Source organism: Aquarana catesbeiana, linkage group LG01 (genome assembly GCF_042186555.1).
Source record: "Aquarana catesbeiana isolate 2022-GZ linkage group LG01, ASM4218655v1, whole genome shotgun sequence".
Lineage (NCBI taxonomy): Eukaryota > Metazoa > Chordata > Amphibia > Anura > Ranidae > Aquarana > Aquarana catesbeiana.
This window is the reverse complement of record NC_133324.1, coordinates 352,365,733-352,387,663: the sequence shown is the minus strand read 5'-3', so window position 1 is coordinate 352,387,663 and position 21,931 is coordinate 352,365,733. Positions and strand designations below refer to the sequence as shown.

Sequence of the window (21,931 nt, the reverse complement as noted above, 5' to 3'; positions counted from 1 at the left end):
CGTCTCTGATGAACCCAACGTTCCTTCTTCAGCGGTTTTTTACAAACAGAGCAAAATGTCTATCAAAGAAACATATATATTATAGAAGCAATAGACAAACATCAGTGTAAGGTATGAAAAGCAAATAAATAAATAATAAATACATTTTTGTGGTTTCCTGACCAATAAGCTTGAGGTGATTCCTATCTTTATACTACCCCTTTGCATCCCAAACAGGCATACCTCCTGTGCAGGGGATTCATGGGAATTCTCCCAGCCATTTTCTTGGGATTGTTAAACCAGGGACATCTTCCTGTGTAGAATCTATATATATTTTCTATCCAGGTATGTATGTTTTGTGAATATATAATCTTGTGCAACTTCATTTGGTGCCTGACTGTAAAGTACGTTGGAAATTATTACATTCCGTTTTATATTTCAGATCAGTTCAGATCTGACTTTTTCTTTGTGGCCTTCCTCCCCTTTTTGGGCCTTAGATGAGATATCCATACTTTCTGTGGGGTTATCTGAGATTAAGTCTCATCCGTCCAGCCTTTGTTATATGGGGCCCAAGGGCTCTTATACTTTTGTACAATAGTTACATAGTTAGTAAGCTTGAATAAAGACACCAGTTCAAGCTGACTGAGTTTCTACAGTTGTAGATCAGATCAGTCCCTACCCTCAAGGAGCCCACAATTCAAGGTCCCCGATTCATATACTAAGGCCAATTTTGGACAGAAGCCAATTAACCTACCAGCATGTCTTTGGAGTGTGGGAGGAAACCGGAGTACCCAGAGGAAACCCACGCAGGCACAGGGAGAACACGCAAACTCCAGGCAGGTAGTGTGCTAGGTGAGAGTGCTACCCACTACACCACTGTGCTGCCACAACAATCTATTGATACCACTGGTACGTGATATGTATTGCCATTTATTTGCTTTTCATACCTTGCACCAATGTTTGTCTATTGCTTCTATAATGATATACATGTTTCTTTGATAGACATTTTGCTCTGTTTGTAAAAAACCCCTGAAGAAGGAACGTCAAGTTCATTAGAGATGTCATAAATGTCTGTATATGTATCAAAACTATTTTCATCTTCATGCTATTGTGCATCCCTGTCTATATGACAACATTTTTTACTATAATTTTTGTAATAATAATAAAATACTTTTTTATATTAATATTTAGTGTTTTTGGTCACTTCCAAAATCCCATTTCCTAAGGGGGGCTGTTTTTTCTATATAATCGGGATGTGGTGACCTCAAACACATGATCCTGCAAAGAACTTATTTTCACAAAAGCCCTAGGACAGTCAGGGTTATGTACAGTAACCTGCGTTTTTTCATACTGGATAAACGCAGGTCGTGACTAGGGCACACAAAAAACACAATTGTTTCTATGTGCCCAGTTCACATCACAACGCTGATGTTATGTGCATTGCAGTGCAGGAAAATGCAGCACGACTGCATTTTTCAGCACTGCACTGGATGGCACCACATATGCCTGCACAGCAGTGCAACACAACACGCTGTGGTGCAGTGACATCAAAGAACAAAAAAAAACAAAAAAAGCTTGTGTGAGCTTGTCAGATTAGTATGGTTATATTATTTACTATACAACTTTGCTATTTATTAGCATTATTGCATTACTACAGATGTGAAAAACATAACAGTCCTGGTTTAGAAAATGTCAGGAAAGGAAATCAGGGTTCTGCATCGTACCTAACTAATTAGATTTTTATATCTTTTTCATTTAAAACCTTAACTGTAAAAATGGAACAAGGAATCTAATTTGTTGCTATGGTGAAGGACAGCTGCTACAATCATTCTTTAAAGAGGCACTGCAGTCTGCTCACATGATTTCTAATAAAAACATATTTGCCATTCTGAAGCTTCCCTCCAACCACATTGCATATTATTTTATATTTACTGTGATTCTGTACTTACCAAATATGCTGCAGAAATCTCCCTCCACTAAGTCTGGCTGCAATCATTTTTACTGTGGGCAGCTGAAGCTGCTGCCTGTTCACTTCCTGGATTTACACAAACACACAGAGGCACACCCCCAGCTCTACAGCCCTGCAGTTCTCATTGGCCCTCTTATGACTCATCCCCCCACCCCCTCCATGATGTCATAAGCCTAGGCTTTTTACCAGACATGAAAGAGGAAGTGGGCTGTATAAGGTATTTACTGGCAGAAAAAAAAAATGTTTTACTGTCCAAAGTTAAAACAACAAGGGCAGAAGATTTAATAGATGGAAAGATGAAAAAATGACTGAAGGTCCACTTAAGACCCCTTTCACACTGAAGGCTCTTTACAAGCATTTTAGAGCTAAACGTGGCACCAAGCGCCTGTAAACTGCCTCCCCTGTCTCCCCAGTGTGAAAGCCCGAGTGCTTTCACACTGGGGTGGTGCGCTTGCAGGACAGAAAAAAAAAGTCCTGCAAGCAGTGTCTTTGGGATGGTGAAGAAGCGGTGTATACACTCATCCTAAACCTCCCCTGCATTGAAATCAATGGGCAGTGGTGCTTTTCACCCCTTGTTAACCCCTTCTTTAGGGTAAAAGCACACCACTCACGCCCGCACAGCGCTGGTAAAGCGCTGCTAAAATGAGCGGCGCTTTACTGCTAATGTGGCCTGCACCTCAGCGTGAAAGGGCTCTAAAGACTTGGTTCACACTTCTGCGACTTAGAGACCGACTTAAGAGACCCAAATTTACAGGACATGTGAAATGCCATGTATCTCTATGAGAGCCATTCCAATTGACACTACTGAAGTCACTGCCACTTCAGAAAAGGTTCCTGCACTACTCTAATGAAACTTTGATACGGCTTCAGTGCCAGAGAGTGTAAAAATCGTATCAAAGTTGTATAAAAGTCGGGCTCCAAAGTCGCACTGAAAATAACACGACATTGGAGTTAGCTAGTGTGAACTGAGCCTTACAAGATACTTGATATTAATACAGTTAAACAGACTAATGAAAAGAAAAGTGAGTATAAAAAATAAACAGAAAATCACTGTGAATATGTACTGTAAATCTGTACAGAGAAACTTGGACGCTGCCTTTGTTGGCAGCTTTATGAAAAAGCTATATACTGGGCCGCCTTTAGCTTCAATACATTTAAGGTCCATTCACACCAGGAAAAATGTGCTTGCATTTGGCGGCTATTCCAGCACAGACACACCACAAAACAAGGCAAAATGGCTTGTCTCCTGTGTGCCCGGTTCACACCACTGCCTTGCGGCAAGCTGTACTTTTTTCAGTGCACCGCACTACTCAGCGGGCCAATTGAACTTAAAGAGGTCGTAAACCTCCCTTTGCAAGTTGTGCCTAGAATAACGCTTACCTAATGGTACTGTAAATATCTCCTAAACGTGCGCCGTTTAGAAGATGTTGACTGTATACTGCGCCGATGAGGTCATCGGCGCATGCTCTGTGAAGAAACGGCCCCCCGAGGCCATTTCTTCAGGCGAGTGTGCCGTGAGCGGCGGCTCACACGCGCATGCGTGGGAGTGACGTCATGTGGCTCCGGCCAGTCACAGAGCCAGAGACCATGGCCTCGAAAGGAAGAGGGGCGAAGATGGATACGGCCTGCAGCGCGGGCTTCGTTTGCAGGTAAGTATCACAAAAAGTGCTAGTATGCAATGTATACTAGCACAGTATGCTTTTGCTTTGCTAGGTAGAAGAAAGGAAGTAAAACCCATCAGGGTTTAGTTCCTCTTTAATAAAATGTCAGGGTGTGAAATTTCAATAAAGTTTGTTTAAAAAAAAGTGAACAGTGCAATGTGACAATGAACCCGCCGAACCAGCCACTGCATAGCTGCTGTGAATTAGCCCTCACAGTCACTAATCTTGTATGAGCATGTAACAAGGGAGGTTGGATACTCAGCTCTGAATGGTATTACCAGATCAACAACTAACTACATATGGAAGCAAGTGGCTTAACATGAAAGCCAGGCAACTAGAATTTCAGAAGTTCGCACTGGCAGTCTCCATTTATTTCTAGAATCATTAGTTTTCTTTCACAGTGTTGATAAGGACATGCATGTGCAGATATTGGAAATGCTTGTAATCATTCAGATTTGGCAACATACTAGAAATTTACCGTAACCAAGGAATAACCATTTCTATCTCTATAATAACATAGATGGACTAGAGGTGATGTTGCCAAATTTCTCTGTTTTTCTCTATTGTTACACTCTTTGGCCAATGAGAATAAATAAGTATAGTTATTACAGTAATACATATGTCACATACATAACCTATATCTCTAGTGGTAAAACGCCTAACTTGCATATTGGCATGACTATTACATGTATGGAATATATGCCTCCATATATATGTAAAGTAACAATGACAAATTTAGATTTCTTTTTGTTTCCAATTCCATTTTTCTATCTTTGTAACCATGCAAAAACCAATAAAAAATATTTGAAAAACAAAAAAATTCCAATTGCGGGTAACTGCAGACCCAGCAATGCTATCATCAACGGCCCAAGAAAAATGTTCCAAAATTTCATGTAAAAATCAAAAGAATTAAAATATATCTACAGCAAAAACACTTTTTTTCATTTTGTTCAGATTTTTTGCCATCTATGCCCTATTGAGGAGATGTCTCTTGATTTCTTGTACTGTAGACACAACAGGATATTAGATGAAATCACTCCAAAGTGAGAAAAATGCCTCCTGACAGTTGCCACTTAAACAAGTTTCCCCAACAGAAAATTTCAACTCCGTTCATGATCTGGTGACAATTCAGATTTTTGACACTGAAGAAAGCAAATCTTACTAGCAGGGACACAGACAGCAAAAAAAAAAAAAAAACTTACAGGGGGTTTTACCCTTCACCACTCTATCCAAACATTAAACCAATGGGGTTGATTTACTGGAGCGTGCAAAATCTGGTGCAGCAGTGCATGGTAGCCAATCAGCTTCTAACTTGAGCTTGTTCAATTGCGCTTTGACAATTAAACCTGGTTTAATTGGTAAAATTGGTTTCTATGCGGAGCTGTACCAGATTTTGCACTCTCCAGTTTTAGTAAATCAACCCCTATGTTACCACAGCTATATACAGTATACAGCTTTGTGTTCCTGCAGTGGGATGGGGACACCTGGAACAAAATTGAGTCAGGCTGAGCTCTGTTCAGCCATTCACAGGGAGATTCATATTTTCTGAATGAATGCATAGCTTCTTCTAAATAGTTGAGTCAGAGAATGTGACATCATGGGTTGCTTCTCCGCCAATCACAGGAATATTTGTATTCATTTAGAAAATATAACGTTTCCTGTGAATGGCTGAGCAGAGCTCAGCGTGAATCAATTTAATACCAGGTGTGGGAAAGGAAGTTCCCATCTAACTGCCGAAACGCAGTGCTGCATACTGTATGTAGATGAGGTTACATACAGTTCATACAGCACAGAAAGCCACTGCATGTCTTAGTAAAGTAAATCATTCATCTGGACCAGCTTGGTGTGCAGAAACAATGTCTGTAAAAGAAATGCATGTAAACACTTACCTTATCAGAATCTCAGTACTAGGCAAATATTTCCATAATGAAATCCATGAACAATAAGAAATGTGACTACCATATAGGCTCTCTCTACACACGTAACACTAGAACAAAAGCCAAAATATCAAACATTTTGGACATGTTTATTAAGATATGGAAGTCAGGAACACAACAGATTAATTTCCGTATTATATCTTCTCTACATGTCACCAACAGGTGCTGCTGCTGTGTCCCACCAAGTAGCCCACCACCAGATTTGTGACCCCCTGCTATAAAGAGGATCCCCCATTTAAATGACCTTTGCAGTCCTTTCAGGTTACTGGAAACACAAGTTTCCCTATACAATCACGTTCAGTACCACATACACACAAACCCCACATTGTTCAATGCTCTAACCATAGGTCTTCACATTCTCTAAAATCATGTCAGACAAGCCGGGGGGCTACCAAGAGCTGGAGCTGCTGGCAGGGCTACCATCAGGGTCCAGCGGTGGGACATAAAGGTCATCTTCATAAAACTCTGACTGTTGGTGTTCCCAGACTCGAACGGTGCCATCCCACTGCAATAAGAATGACATAAAGATCATACGGGGTAAGGCAAAGAATGAAGGCATGTATATAAACAAATATTTTATACCAATATATATATATATATATATATATATATATATATATATATATATATATATAAATTGGTATAAAACTTTTTGGCACGAGCATATGGGATGTGATCAATGCTAGCAGCTGTCCTTTAATCATCTTTAATTATCATTTGGATTTTCACATGGTAGCTTGCAAGATTCTGTTTGTTTTTTTATATAAATAATTATATTTGTTACATGTTTTCATTCACATACAGTGGGGAAAATTATTATTTGATCCCCTGCTGATTGTGTAAGCTTGCCCACTTTACAAAGAAATGAAGGGTCTATAATTTTTATCATAGGTGTATTTTAAATGATAGACACAGAATATAAACCAAAATTGCAGAAAAAACACAGGATAATAATGTTATAAATTGAGTTGCAGTTCAGTGAGTAAAATAAGTATTTACCAACCAATAATTCTGTCTTTCACAGACTGGCTACAGTTTGTTCTCATGTGGTACACAGATTAGTCCTGTCAATTTAAGAAGGTGCTCCTAATGACAACTCGTTATGTGTATAAATGACACCTGTCCACAGAATCTCTTTCTTCCATTCAAACCTCACCATCATGGGCAAGACCAAAGAGCTGTCAAAAGACGTCAACAACAAGACTGTAGACCCCCACAAGGCTGGAATGGGCTACAAGACCATCAGCAAGAAGCTTGGTGAGAAGGAGACAACTATTCGCAAATGGAAGAAATACAGTAAAACCTCGGATTGTGAGCAATTCGCAAAACAAGCTGTTTCTTTTTTCTTAAATCCTGGCTCACTTTGCAAGCGTTGTCTCGCAGGACGAGCAGGATTCAAGCCTCTGGGGTGTGCAGTACTGCATGTGGCCAGAGGTGCGGGGGGAACCGGTGACGCTCGGAGACACTGGGAAACACTCCCTTCCCGAGTGTCTCCAAGCAGTCTCTGGCGCCCCCCTCCTCTGACCACATGTAGTACTGCATACACTAGCAGTAACACTGGAACAAATTATTTGAGTTTCCATTGATTCCTATGGGGAAACCCGCTTTGATATACGAGTGCTTTGGATTACAAGCATGCTTCTGGAGTGAATTATGCTCTTAATCCATGGTACTACTGTACAAAGAAACCATCAATCGCCCTCGGTCTGGAGCTCCATGCAAGATTTTGCCTCATGGGGTAAGGATGATTAAGAGAAAAGTGAGGGATCAGCCCAGACCTACACGGGAGGAGCTTGTATCTCAAGGCAGTTGGGACCACAGTCACCAAACAAACCATAAAGGTAACACAATACGCCGCCATGGATTGAAATCCTGCTGCGCCCGCGAGGTCCCCCTCCTCAACCAAATACATGTACAGGCCCATCTGAAGTTTGCCAATGAACAGCTAAATGATTCAGAGAGGAATTGGGAGAAAGTGCTGTGGTCAGATGAGACCAAAGTTGAGTTTTTTGACATTAACTCGACTCACCGTGTTTGGAGGAATAAAAATGCAAACTATGACCCTAAAAACACCATCCCTACAGTCAAGCACTGAGGTGGAAACATTATGCTTGGGGCTGTTTCTCTGCTAAAGGTACAGGCCCACTTTGCCGCACTGAGGGAGGCCATTAATTGTAAAACCTTCTTCCCTCAGCCAGAACACTGAAGATGGGCCGTGGATAGGTCTTTCAGCATGACAATGACCTAAAACATACCACCAAGGCAGCAAGAGAGTGGCTCAAGAAGCAGCACATTAAGGTCATGGAGTGGCCTAGCCAGTTTCCAGACCTTAATCCTATAGAAAATGTATGGAGGGAGCCAAAAACTTCGAGTTGCTAAGCGACAGCCAAGAAACCTTAAGGATTTAGAGAAGATCTGTAAAGAAGAGTGGACCTAAATCCCTCCTGAGATGTGTGTAAACCTGGTAACCAACTACAAGAAATGTCTTACCTCTGTGCTTGCCAACAACGGTTTCTCCACCAAGTCCTAAGTCATGTTTTGCTTGGGGAGCTAATACTTATTTTACTCACTGAACTGCAACTCAATTTATAACATTTGTATTCTGTTTTTATCTGGATCTTTGGTTGATATTCTGTCTCTGTCATTTAAAATATGCCTATGATAACATTTATAGACCCTTAATTACCTTGTAAGTGGGCAAACTTACAAAATCTGCATGGGATCAAATAATTATTTTCCCCACTGTACATGAATTAAAGAAAAAAAAAAAAGGGGGGGGGGGCTGGGGAGATAATGTTCACTATAAACATGTCTGTACTGTACTTGCGGAACTCATTATCAGTTGTAAACTAGTTTTAAACACTATCCGACCTAATGAAGGGTTAAAGATTTAGAAGCTGCGTGTCTGCAGTGTAAGTTAATGTTCCTCTTTGTTGGTAGGGACAACTCAGAGTAGTTTGTAGTCGGCCAACGTCCTGCTCAAAAACATCTCAAATAGTAAACTATACTGTATATATACACATTGATTATTTTAAGGTATGCTGTGTGCATAAAAACACAAAACATATAGTGGGATTTCTCAAATTTGACTACTGCAAAATTGTAAATACAGTCAAAGTCGTTTTATCTGTTTAAACTGCACAATTCATATGACAAACAGAAAATACAACATACAAATAAACAAAGTCTGTATTTATACACATTATACCCTACTCAAAGGCATCTAAGAAAAGCATTTTTAATGCAATATATTTTAGAAGGTGCATGCATAGTGTAAATGAAAATGTTACAAGTGTTGTACGTCCATATTTGCAGAAGAAAAAAATCTAGCACAAAAACTTCAGCCATAAGGGTGACCAGCGAGATCATTTCTGGCTGCCAGAGGCAATATCACAGAGAGATTTTCCAACATGTAAGATCTCTCTGTAACTTACTATTCCTTCTATAAAGAAAATCAAGTTAGGTTTTCGCCACCCATGCATTGCTAACACTCAGCATCCAAAAAGGAAGACAGGAGGGGTTCCAAGTGACATCTTTGCGAATGAGCATTTAAGGGTCATTCACAAAACGGTGTTACACACTAGCCTCTATTAAGGCTTACAAGAGAAGTGTAATACCCCATCTCCTAAATGCCGCAAAAATCCCAATTCCTATGTTCTGGAAGCAATCTACTTTCCCTACGCTATCTGATTGGAATAGGGAAGTATATGCCATTATGGAGGTTGAACGTTAGATACATAATGTTAAGGACCAACAAGAAACATTTTGAGACATCTGGACAGGGTGGATGTACTACTTGTCAGAGATATCAAATGTTTGAACATGTCCTTCTATGGTAACCAAAGTATAGGTTTTGAAGCAGAATAACATCATGTTTTATACTCACTGTACCCGGGTACTAGTTGAATAGACAACCTCTTTTTTTTTTTTTTAAAGTTCTCGATTTGTTTTAGTCAATGAGCTACTATGACTATGTATGAAGTGTTTACACATGTGTTGATTTGTTCCTCCACGGGTTTCTGTGTACTGCAACAGAGAACACAGTCACTGAGACTCCCGATTTATTACGGTACTTTGTATAGCCAGAGATGTACGAGGAGGCCAATAAGTTCTTACCCTCACTCATGATCTAGATGTGCTATGGCTCTGAATTTTGCAGGTTTATAGGTGGATATTCTTAGTAATATGCATGCCAATTTTCCTTTTTGTAGGTCATGGTGAATTATAGTTCGAGCCAATAAAAATGGAATAGGTGTCATCAATGCTGTATCCTGGCCTAGGCCAACAAGGCCCAGGCCTAGAGAAGCACTTTGCAGGGGGCAGCACATTGTTAGTGTAGCACCAGTCTTTTGGGGCAGACTGGGTTGAGAGGCAAATTAATCTAGCACCCCCATAAAGCAGCCTCACTGCTTCTGGTACGCGGGGGCGTCTGGCATTCCGCAACGGCGGGGGGGCGCCGCTTCTAATTTTGACTGTCCTATTATCCTGGACCACAAACCTTCCTCACTGTGCTGTTTTCTGCTGCACCATTGGCATGGTTATATCTTCTTTAGTCCATAAAATTTCCAGAAATTTGTGCTTAAAGTAGAACTATAGGCAACACTTTTTGTTTCATTTTGGATAGAGTAAGGGAGGGTTATAACCCCTGTCAGTTTATTTTTTACCATCCCTGTCCCATTGCAGAGATTTCCCTTCGCTTCCTGCCCCATAGCCAAACAGGAAGTGAGAGGAAATCTATGCAAATTAAGGGAATCCATTGCCCACCCCCACCCCCAGGCCATCAGAACTAGTGTCCCCACCCGAAAAATTTCAGGGCGGGTTTTAAACAGCAAGGGGCATAGCCTTGACAGGAAGGGGTGGGTCATATTTACAAAGCTGAATACTGAGCTGTGATTAATGGATGAATGTTGCACCCTAGCCTTTTTTGGGGGTGGGTGATGAAGCATGTTTCCATGTTTTACTAATTTCTTTAGTCTCAGGATCATATAGATATACCCAGCTTTCATCCATGGTCCATACACAGCTGACATCTCTTCATGGATTTTTTGGGCAAATTTCCCTTCAAAATGGAGGAATCTAATCACGGCTCCTTATTCAACTTTGCCCGGCATGACATCTACTCCATTTCTCTGGGCTCTAACCATAATTCCCCACGACCTACAAAAAAATTGACATGTATACTACTAAGATATCCACCTATAAACCTGCAAACTTTTAGATCCTTAGCACATCTAGATCATGGTGAGGGTAAGAACTTATTGGCCTCCCCTCGTACATGTCTAGTGGTACAATATGTTACCAGAGAACACCTTTAATGTTCATTTTAATATGTTTGAAAATCAATAAAACCTGATTATACACAAAAGGGTGTTGCTGTAACATACAGTAAAAGACATGCAGTACTAGAAAATGCACATAATGGTCTGATGCGCTGCCATTCACTTTGAATAGCACCTCAACAACACCACCAGAACATACCCACTCTGCGGTACAACAATGCACATCATTGCTATGCACTACAAAAAAATGAAGCATGTCCTTAATTTTCATGTTGAGGTGCATTACAGCCAAATCCTTTTGAATGGGCTGGCTAATGCAATACACATCAACACCTGAAAATGTGTACACTGTAAGGCATTGTGATCAGTTATGAATAGGTCCTTATTATCCTTCTATCATCTATCAGAGCTTGGCCACCCTAAAATCAGATAGCTTACTGCTGAGCAGAGGTGGAAAAGAAATGTATGCCAGTGTCACATGCGTGCATTTACTTTCTGACAACCTGCAGTTTTAAAAGAGCCCCATATGACATGACCAAGCTGATTTTTCCAACAGAAACACCACAATAAACCAGACTGCTCCTTCGGAATTCTGACAAATTGTAGAAAATCTTGAACGATCAAACTGCTATTCAGCAGTCAGGATGAGCTTGGACTATATTAGGTCAATGATGTCACGATGATACCACCCCCGCCCCTTCTGTGTATGATAAAATGCCCTTACCATAGCTGACTGGGCAGCAATGACAGCTTCCTTCCGAGTTTGGTCAAAATCCATGTTCGGACCAAACCTGAGCTCACGCTTAACAATGATCACCTGAGTAAAATATTACAGACCACACTGACCTAATAAGATTATTAATATATGTGGATTAATATTACCAAGTATGCTTTCTCTCCAGGTGCAATTGTACTGCTCTCCAATTGGTCAGGCAGCAGGTCTTCACCAAATCAAACAGGTTTTTTACCAGGGTTGGTTGCGCTCATGACAATCTATACTGATTTAGAATATCTGTCCATACACACTTAATAGCCTCTATAAGACTTCAATACCAATTGTTCTTGTTTAGTTATTTTTATGATCACTCACAGAGCTGCTCACAAGTCTGGTGTCACATGGATGCCAGCTCACGTCCCGTACACATGCCTTGTGGTTGGCCAGTTTCTTCACTATCTGACCCGTCAACAAATCATATACTGTAAAAATGAAAAACAAAGACACAATCTTGTCAGCTCTTGAACTGTTCCATCAAAAGACATTGTGCTTCATCAAGAAATCTTTTGCTGTCAAGCCGTTTCTGCATTTTTTACACACGCTTAAAGAATCATTTTAGGCCTAAAGATTATGTAAAACCCCCAAATATTATATATTTTCAGAAAGCAGACACCCTAGAGCAGGGGTGTCCAACCTTTTGACCTTCCTGGGCCACATTGAAAGAAGAGGAATGGTCTTGGGCCACACATTAAATACACTAATAAGGTTAGCTGATGAGCAGTAAAAGTCAGGCAGAGCACAAATTAACGATCACTGATATAGATAATGTACCATTAAAAATATTTTTTTTTGTAAAATTTTTATTAAAAAAGTAAGAGGCAACATAAAACCAGTGCAATATTTAACACTGTTTAAAGTGGTTGTAAACCCTTTACAACCACTTTTTGCTCCAGGTAAGCCTATAATTAGGCTTACCTGTATCTACCCCGGATATGTCCTAAACCTACACGGTTTAGGAGATATCTCCTGTATTTGCATGTGCCGACGTCATCGCTACATGCGCACCGAAGCAAACTGAAGCAATGGCACATACGTGCCGTTGCTTCAGTTAGATTGTGCTGTTACCGGCGGCTCCTGCGTGCATGCGTGGGAGTGCCGTCATCGCGGCTCTGGCCAATCACAGCGCTGGAACCTGCGATACCTGGAAGTAACTCTGGGAGCGATGTCGGCTGCCGGAGCAGTGAACAAGGACCTCTGCGGGGGCTTCGATCTCAGGTAAGTAATTCAAAATGAGCTAGTATGTTATGCATACTAGCTCATTATGCCTTTGTCTTGCGGGGTTTTTTTTGTTTTGTTTTTGTTTTCTAGGGTTTACAACCACTTTAAGATAAACTAACACATCAATATTTGGTTTGATGGATGTAGTAGCATTTCTCAATGAATTCTTAATGTTCTACCAATTGTTTTTTATGCACGGTTTATGTTGACAGTTCTATTTTGTACTAATTTGTGCTACCCAACAATGCCTTATCTTCTAGTTCAAAACTTTAATGAAGAGATTGGACAGAGAATTATCAAGGTGCTCATCAGATATTTTGGTTCTAATTTTGCCCTTTTGCCCAGGTGGCTGCAGCTGGTGGAATTGTGTAAAACCCCTTGCTGCCACCAACGTACAGGGTAAGGCAATCACCAACATGTAGCGGTATAGAGTACCACAATTTTTTGTCAATAATAAACACCAAACACTAATCAAAAAAAAAAAAAAAAATTTTATATATATATATATACACACACAACACCACCTCAATAATACAAATATCACTCTGACTTCCTTCATTCATTAAAGTGGAGTTCCACCCAAAAAAAAAAAAAATTAGTAAAGTGCTTAAAAAAAAATAAAAAAATAACATTTGGAGAAAATTTTTTTTTTTTTACTCACCTCTAAATGCCTGTTGCTAGGGGTTCCCTCGTAGTCTGCCTCCTTCGGTGCCTGGGCTCCTGACGTCACTTCCCTCGGCGCAGGAAGGGAGATCGCCTCTCCACCCTCCCTCTTGTCAATCATCTGGGACACGTGACCGGACCCAGATGATTGCGGGGCCAGTGACGGCGTGCGGCGCGGCCCGCGCATGTGGAGTGGGTGCCCGGCTGTGAAGCCACAGCTGGGCGCCCACAGTTAAAATGCCGGCGCCGCCGAGCAGAGGGGAGGACGAGCGGGGCTTCGATCCCCCGCATCGCTGGACCCTGGGACAGGTAAGTGTCCGATTAAAACTCAGCAGCTGCAGTATTTGTAGCTGCTGACTTTTAATTTTTTTTTTTTTTTTTTAATGGGAACCCCGCTTTAACTACTTCCGGACCAGCCGCTGCAGTTTTACTGCGGCAGGTTGGCTCAACTGGGCAAACCGACGTTACCTTATGTCACTTTTCCTTTTGGCCACTAGGGGCGCACCGCCAGAGGCGGCAGATCACGAGAACCGGGATCTGTGTGTGTAAACACACAAATCCTAGTTCTTTTAGGGGAGTCAAGACAGATCATGTGTTCACACTAAGTATGAACATCGATCTCTCTCTCCTCCTAGACAGTCCCATCCCCCTACAGTTAGAACACAGTGAGGGAACACAGTTAACGCCTTGATCGCCCCCTAGTGTTAATTCCTTCCCTGCCAGTGACATTTATATAGTAATCAGTGCACTTTTATAGCACTGATCGCTGTATAATTATCAATGGTCCCAAAAATGTGTCAAAAGTGTCCAATTTGTCTGCCACAATATCGCAGTCCCGATAAAAATCGCAGATCGTCGCCATTACTAGCAAAAAAAAAATACCATCAATCTATCCCCTATTTTGTAGACACTATAACTTTTGCGCAAACCAATCAATATACGCGTATTGCGATTTTTTTTTTACCAAAAATATGTAGAAGAATACATATCGGCCTAAACTGAGGAAAAAATTTGTTTTTTGGAAAAAAAATGTGGGATATTTATTATAGCAAAAAGTAAAAGGATAGAGTTTTTTCTCAAAATTGTCGCTCTTCTTTTGTTTATACCGCAAAAATAAAAACGCAGAGGTGATCAAATACCACCAAAAGAAAGCTCTATTTGTGGGGAAAAAAAAGGACATCAATTTTGTTTGCGTATAGCGTCATACGACCACGCAGTTGTCAGTTAAAGCTACGCAGTGCCGTATCGCAAAAAATGGCCTGGGCATTGAACAGCCAAATCTTCTGGCGCTGAAGTGGTTAACAGAACCTGTCATGAGAAAAACATTAGAAAAACTAGTTGCCTGGCTTTACCCTTATCCTCCTGCATACTTGTTTCCAGTCAATAACATAGAAAGTATTGAAGCATAAAAGCCAGACAACTAGCATTTTCAGAGGGAGGTTAACAATGACAGCACCCAAACTTCTCTGACAAACTTACTGACAACTCGACCAGTGGAACACCCACTGTACACATACTGCTGACCAGTACTGTACGCAGGGGAGAAGTGACATCTGATCAAAGTGTGCAAGACTCCATGACCACGGTAAGTCATCAGAGATGTGTCACCGGTGAGGCGTTTCTTCCTGAGAGCTGAAAATATATGAAAATACTGGTCAGTATACCACTGAGTAAACAGCACTTTTCCAAGTTCTGAAACATTAAAATCAGGAGAGCTATTCAAACCAGTCATGTATGTAGATATAAATAAAGAGAGAGAGAGAGAGAGAGAGAAGAGAGAGATATACACACACATATATATACACAAACTATTTTTCTAAAGGTGCTATTGACATGAAATTTTCACCACATGTTGGTAACAACAAATGTAATCCATACATACAAAGAAACCAAAACAAATAAGTTCAGAAATTAAATTATGTGTAATAAAATTGGATGACAGAGGGAAAAAGTATTGAACGCATGAAGAAAAGGAGGTGCAAAAAGGCATGGAAAGCCAAGACACTAGCTGAAATCTATCAGTAATTAGAAAGCAATCCTGCCCCTTGTCGGTACAAATTAATAGCTGATTCAGTCTCAACTGATGGCCTATAAAAAGGTGTCACACAAGAAACATCTCATGATGGGTAAAAGCAAAGAGCTTTCTCAAGACCTTCACAACCTTATTGTTGTAAAACATTAAAACATTGGATACAGAATGATTTCTAAACGACTGAATGTTCCAGTGACCACTGTTGGGGCCATAATCCGGAAGTGGAAAGAACATAATTTCATCATAAACCGGCCAAGACCAGGTGCTCCTCACAAGATTTCTGACAGAGGAGTGAAAAGAATTATCGGAAGAGTTGTCCAAGAGCCATGGTCCACTTGTGGAGAGCTTCAGAAAGACCTGGAATTAGCAGGTACAATTGTTTCAAAGAAAACAATAAGTAATGCACTCAACTGCCATGGCCTGTATGTACCCTCACCACGCAAGACTCCATTGCTGAAGAAAAAGCATGTTAAAGCTTGTTTAAAGTTTGCTGCACAACATTTAGACAAGCCTGTGAAATATTCGGAGAATACAGTGTGGCCAGATGAGACCACAATTTAACTCTTTGGATGTCATAATACCCAGCATGTTTGGAGGTCAAATGGCACTGCACATCACCCCAAAAACACCATGCAAACAGTGAAGTTTGGAAGTGGGAACATCAGGGTGTGGGGCTGTTTTTCAGCATACGGTACTGGCAAACTTCATATCATTGCAGGAAGGATGAATGTAAAAATGTACCAAGACATTCTTGATAAAAATCTGCCATCTACCAGGATGAAGAAGATAAAATGAGGGTGGACATTTCAGCAAGAAGATCCCAAACACAAATCCAAGGAAGCTCTCAATTGGTTTCAAAGAAAGAAAATATAGCTGCTAGAATGGCCCAACCAATCACCTGACTTGAATCCAATTGGAAAATCTATGGAAAGAACTAAAGATCAGAGTTGGTAGAAGAGGCCCACGGAACCTTCAAGATTTGAAGACTGTGTGATAGAATGGGCCAAAATCACACCTGAACAATGCATGCAACTAGTTTCTCCATACAGGAGGCATCTTGAAGCGGTCATTACAAACAATGAATTTTGTACGAAGTATTAAATACATTTCAGTTAGCGTGTTGAATACTTTTTCCCTGTGTCATTCCATTTTATTACACATATGTTCATTTCTGAACTTATTTGTTTTGGTTTCTTTGTATGTATGGATTGCATGGGTTGTTACCAATGTGAAAATTTCATGTCAATAGCACCTTTAGAAATATATATACCTAGAAAAATGGTGACGTGTTCAATACTTATTTTATTCACTTTGTGTATATATATGTATATATATATATATATATATATATATATATATATATATATATATATACACACACACACACACATACACACACACAAAGAAATTAAAATAATAAAGTTTCTAGGAAATTTTCTGTGTGCCATTCTTACCTCTTTTGGGAACCTGCTGCCACCTGTAATCCCAATTCTGCTGTGTTACGGCTCTGCGCGAGGCCTCAAGTCCCTGTGGTCCTGAAAACCGCCTGATATCCCACAGCTTAATGCTCTGGTCTTTGGAATTAGAGAGGAGATATCGCGCATCTCCCTGTATAGAAAGTCAAAGTTGGTCAAAAACTTAACAAAAGACAGACTATTGTACAGATCACTGTATAAATTTGCAGTAAGAAAAATATGATTTTTATAACAGCTTACTTGTAAAATCCTTTTCTTGGAGTACATCACGGGACACAGAGCCATAGTTATTAACTATATGGGTATATAGGCACCTTCAGGTGTTGACACTGGCAAACCCAATACAAGAAGTTCACTGCCCTATATAACCCCTCCTCCTACCAGGAGTACCTCAGTTTTTGTAGCAAAGCAATATACCTAAACCCCAGAAAGAGAGGAGGGACCTCTGTGTCCCGTGATGTACTCCAAGAAAAGGCTTTTACATGTAAGCTGTTATAAAAATCCTATTTTCTTTATCGTACATCACAGGAAACAGAGCCATAGTTATTAACTATATGGGACATCACATAGCAATGCTATTTGAGGGGAGGGAGACACAACCTGTAGGGTACCCCCGACTTGAGGACCTATACTGCTGCCTGCAGCACACTGCGCCCAAAGGCGATATCCTCATGCCTTCTTACATCCACCTGATAAAACCTGGTAAATTTATGCACTGAAGACCAAGTTGCGGCCTTACAGATCTGAGCCATGGAGGCCTGGTGATGCACTGCCCAAGAAACACTAACTGGTAGAGTGCGCTTTGACTTGAAAAGGTGGAATCTTCCCTTTTAAACCATAAGCCTGAATTATAACTTGCAGAATCCACTTAGTCACAGTGGATTTCGACGCTGCCTGTCCTTTCTTAGGACCTTCTGGCAGCACAAATAAGACACCAGTCTTCCCTGATCTGAGCAGTTGTCTTTAAATAGACTTTGACCGCTCTCGCCACATCAAGACAGCAGTGACTTCTCTTCCCTAGAACGTGGTTTTGGAAAAAACAATGGTTGAACAATATCTTGGTTCAGGTGAAAACCTGAGATCACTTTAGGCAAAAAACTTGGACGAGAATGCAACACGACCCTGTCCTCGTGAATAATCAAATATGGCTCTTTACAAGAAAGAGCAGCCAATTCCGAAACCCTCCTTGCTGAGGATACAGCAACCAAGAACACTAACTTCCTTGTCAGACGGACTAAGGCAATATGCTGTATCGGTTCAAATGGCTGTTTTTGTAACACTGACAAAACTAAGTTCAAGTCCCAAGGGTTCAAAGGAAATTTGACTGGCAGATTAATCCGCATCACCCCTTGCATAAAAACCCGGACCACAGAATGCAAAGCAAGCTGTCATTGAAATAAGACCGATAAAGCTGAGACTTGGCCCTTAATAGTACTCAGGGCAAGCTTCATCGCTACTAGAGGTCGACCGATATATCGGCCGGCCGATATTCGGTCGATATTTGGCTTTTTTTACTTAATCAGCATCTGCCGATTGTGCTGATAAAAAAAGCCAATTCAGCGGGACTTGCAAATGACTTCTGTAATTGAAGTCAATTGCAAGTTGTCTGAAGTTTTCTTCTCTCCTCCTCTGGGCAGCCTGCCAAGTCTGATAAGAAGATACATTTGTATCTCTTCGGGTTCTTTTATCAATAGACTGAACTCCGTGGAGAAGTTTTCAGTTTAACCATTTAAAGACTAAATCTTTTCTGACACTTGTTGCTTACTAGTAAAAATTCTGTATTTTCTGCTATAAATCACTTAGAACCCCCAAACATATATATTTTTTTTTAACAGAGACCCTAGGGAATAAAATAGATTGCAATATTTTATGTCACACGGTATTTGCGCAGCGGTCTTTCAAACGCAATTTTTTTTTTAAAAAATACACTAATGAAATTTAAAAAAAAAAGTAAAGTTAGCCCATTTTTTTTTTGTCCAAAAGTTTTGCTTACCTGTTTTTGTGTATTTAATATTTAAGATATAGTTATTTTTTTTTATCTAAATTCTACATACAAGTGAACTGATTGGAGGTTTGTTTTGTTTAACCACCTCAATACTTGGCATTTTCGCCCCCTCCCTGCCCAAGCCATTTTTCAGCTTTCAGCGCTGTCGCACTTTGAATCACAATTGCGCGGTCATACAACACTGTACCCAAATGAAATTGTTATTATTTTTTCCCCACAAATAGAGCTTTCTTTTAGTGGTATTTGATCACCTCTGCGGTTTTTATTTTTTGCGCTATAAACAAAAGAAGAGTGACAAGTTTTAAAAAAAACACAATAATTTTTACCTTTTGCGATAATAAATATCCAATTTTTTTTTCTTTAAAACAAATTTTTTCTCAGTTTAGGCCGATATATATTCTTGTACATATTTTTGGTAAAAAAAAATCGCAATAAGCGTATATAGATTGGTTTGCGCAAAAGTTATAGCGTCTACAAAATAGGGGATAGTTTTATAACATTTTTATTTTTTTTTATTTTTTTACTGGTAATGGCGGCGATCTGTGATTTTTATCGTGACTGCGATATTGCGGCGGACACATCGGACACTTTTGACACATATTTGGGACCATTCACATTTATACAGCGATCCGTGCTATAAAAATGCATTGATTACTGTATAAATGTGACAGGCAGTGAAGGGGTTAACACTAGGTGGTGATCGAGGGGTTAACTGTGTTGCTAGGGAGTGATTCTAACTGTAGGGGGCGGGGACTCACTAGGGGAGGAGACCGATCGGTGTTCCGCTGTACTGGGAACACATCATCGGTCTCCTCTCCTCTGACAGGACCGTGGATCTGTGTGTTTACACACACAGATTCATGGTCCTGCTGTGTTACCGGTAATCGCGGGTGCCCGGCGGACATCGCGGCCGCCGGGCACGCGCACCGGGTGCCTAGTGACACGGCGGGCGCGCGCGATCGCCGGCAGCGTCCCGCGCGCGCCCCCTGGTGGCCTAGGAGAGCGAGGACGTCATATGACGTCCGCCCGCAACGAGAGCTGCGCCGCCTGGCCGTCAATTGACGGCCGGCGGTCGGCAAGCAGTTAATAAATGTTTAAATATAAAAAATTTTCTGTATCACTTATTACTTAAGGCTGCTTCCACACTGGAGCGGGCATGCGTTGACGGTAAAATGCTGTTAATTTTAGCGGCGCTTTACCGTCATTTTAGCGGCGCTATTCAGCTGCTAGTGGGGTGCTTACAACCCAGCTAGGGGCCGAAGAAGGGGTTAAATGTGCCCCTGAAGCGCTGCTGCCGAAACGCTTTACAGGCGCTTCGGCAGCGGTGCGCATTCATTTCAATGGGCAGGAGTGGTGGTATACACCGCTTCAAAGATGCCGCTTGCAGGACTTTTTTTTAACATCCTGCCATCGCATCGCCTCAGGGTGAAAGCACTCGAGCTTTCACACAGACTGCAGGGGAGCCGTTTTACAGGCGCTATTTTTAGCCCAAAAGCGCCTGAAAAACGCCCCAGTGTGAAAGGGGTCTAACTGTTAGATTTTATGAGATAAAGGGAGAAAAAAATAAAAAATAAAAAATCGGCCTAATATATCGGCCCTAAAAAATCGGCATCATATATCGGCCATCGGCCACTGCGATTTCTAAATATCGGCTTTGGCATCGGCCAGAGAAAAACCCATATCGGTCGACCTCTAATCGCTACCCCTAATTGTAGAAAGGCAAGAATTCTGCCTATGTTATACTTCTGAGGGTGCCAACCCTTGGACTCGCACCAGGAAACATAAGCCTTCCAGACTCTATAATATATAGTTCTGGAAGCTGGTTTCTTTGCATTAATCAAGGTAGAGATAACTGACCCAGAAAGCCCACATTTCTTCAGAATGTGGGTTTCAATAGCCAAGCCGTTAAAGGGGTTGTAAAGGTAAAAAATTTTTCACCTTAATGCATTCTATGCATTAAGGTGAAAAAACTACTGACAATACCGCCGCCCCCAGCCCCCCCGTTTTACTTACCTGACCCCTCGAAAGTCGGCTGCTCGTTCCCGACATCCATTCCGCTGCTCAGCCTGGCCGCTGATTGGCTACAATGGATGGATTGGAAGCAGCGCAGCCATTGGCTCGCGCTGCTGTCAATCACATCCAATGACGCTGGGGGGCGGGGCCGAGTGATACAGCGAGCGGCTATAGCCGCCGGCTGTATCACGGGAGCGCGCCCGCAACAACTAACCACCATGCGAGGGAGCTCGCATTGAGGTGGTTAGTTCTTGCGGGGAGGAGCTGAAACAGCTGCCGAGGGACCCCAGAAAAGCAGGTTCGGGGCCACTCTGTGCAGAACGAGCTGCACAGTGAAGGTAAGTATAACATGTTTGTTATTTTTAAAAAATAAAAAAATTACCTTTACAACCCCTTTAAATTTAGCGTTTGTAAGGTAGCTCCAGCGGAGCTCTTCAGAGCACATCTTCACTCATGACCAACACCTTAGACACTGGCGAAAAAACTGAGGTACTCCTGGTAAGAGGAGGGGTTATATAGGGAGTGAACTTCCTGTATTGGGTATGCCAGTGTCCATCACCTGAAGGTGCCTACCCATATAGTTAATAACTATGGCTCTGTGTCCCTTGATGTATGATAAAGAAAAGGCAGTTGAGATAGCGTGACAGAAACACAGATAAGGTTGTGATGCTATAAAAAGAAAACAAAAATGTGTATCTGGCTAGCAGCAACAGAACAGAGCAAAATATTTTTGATCATTTTATATTATTTATATATACCGTATTTATCGGCGTATAACACGCACAGGTGTATAACACGCACATTAATTTTAAGAGGGAAGTTTCAGGAAAAAAACTTACATTTTAAATAAGGAACTTTGAAACAAAATAAAGGTCAGTGCCCATCTGCAGTCTCACCATTGCCATCAATACAGCCTGATCAATGC

The 21,931-nt window shown here is 41.1% G+C and overlaps 1 protein-coding gene across 5 annotated transcripts in view; it reads right to left on the bottom strand.

Annotated features, from left to right (window-relative positions):
• Positions 1–5,619: 5,619 nt before the first annotated feature.
• DCAF11 (DDB1 and CUL4 associated factor 11) overlaps positions 5,620–21,931 on the bottom strand; it is a 67,433-nt gene continuing 51,121 nt past the window's right edge. For all 5 annotated transcript variants that reach the window (XM_073632722.1, XM_073632729.1, XM_073632720.1 and 2 more), the window contains 4 exons: positions 16,968–17,121; positions 14,961–15,113; positions 11,916–12,022; positions 5,620–6,051 (listed from right to left, as the gene is read on the bottom strand). In XM_073632722.1, the coding sequence (XP_073488823.1) occupies positions 5,935–6,051; positions 11,916–12,022; positions 14,961–15,113; positions 16,968–17,121 (531 nt within the window). In that variant the 3' untranslated portion in view covers positions 5,620–5,934. The remainder of the gene's footprint in view (positions 6,052–11,915; positions 12,023–14,960; positions 15,114–16,967; positions 17,122–21,931) is intronic.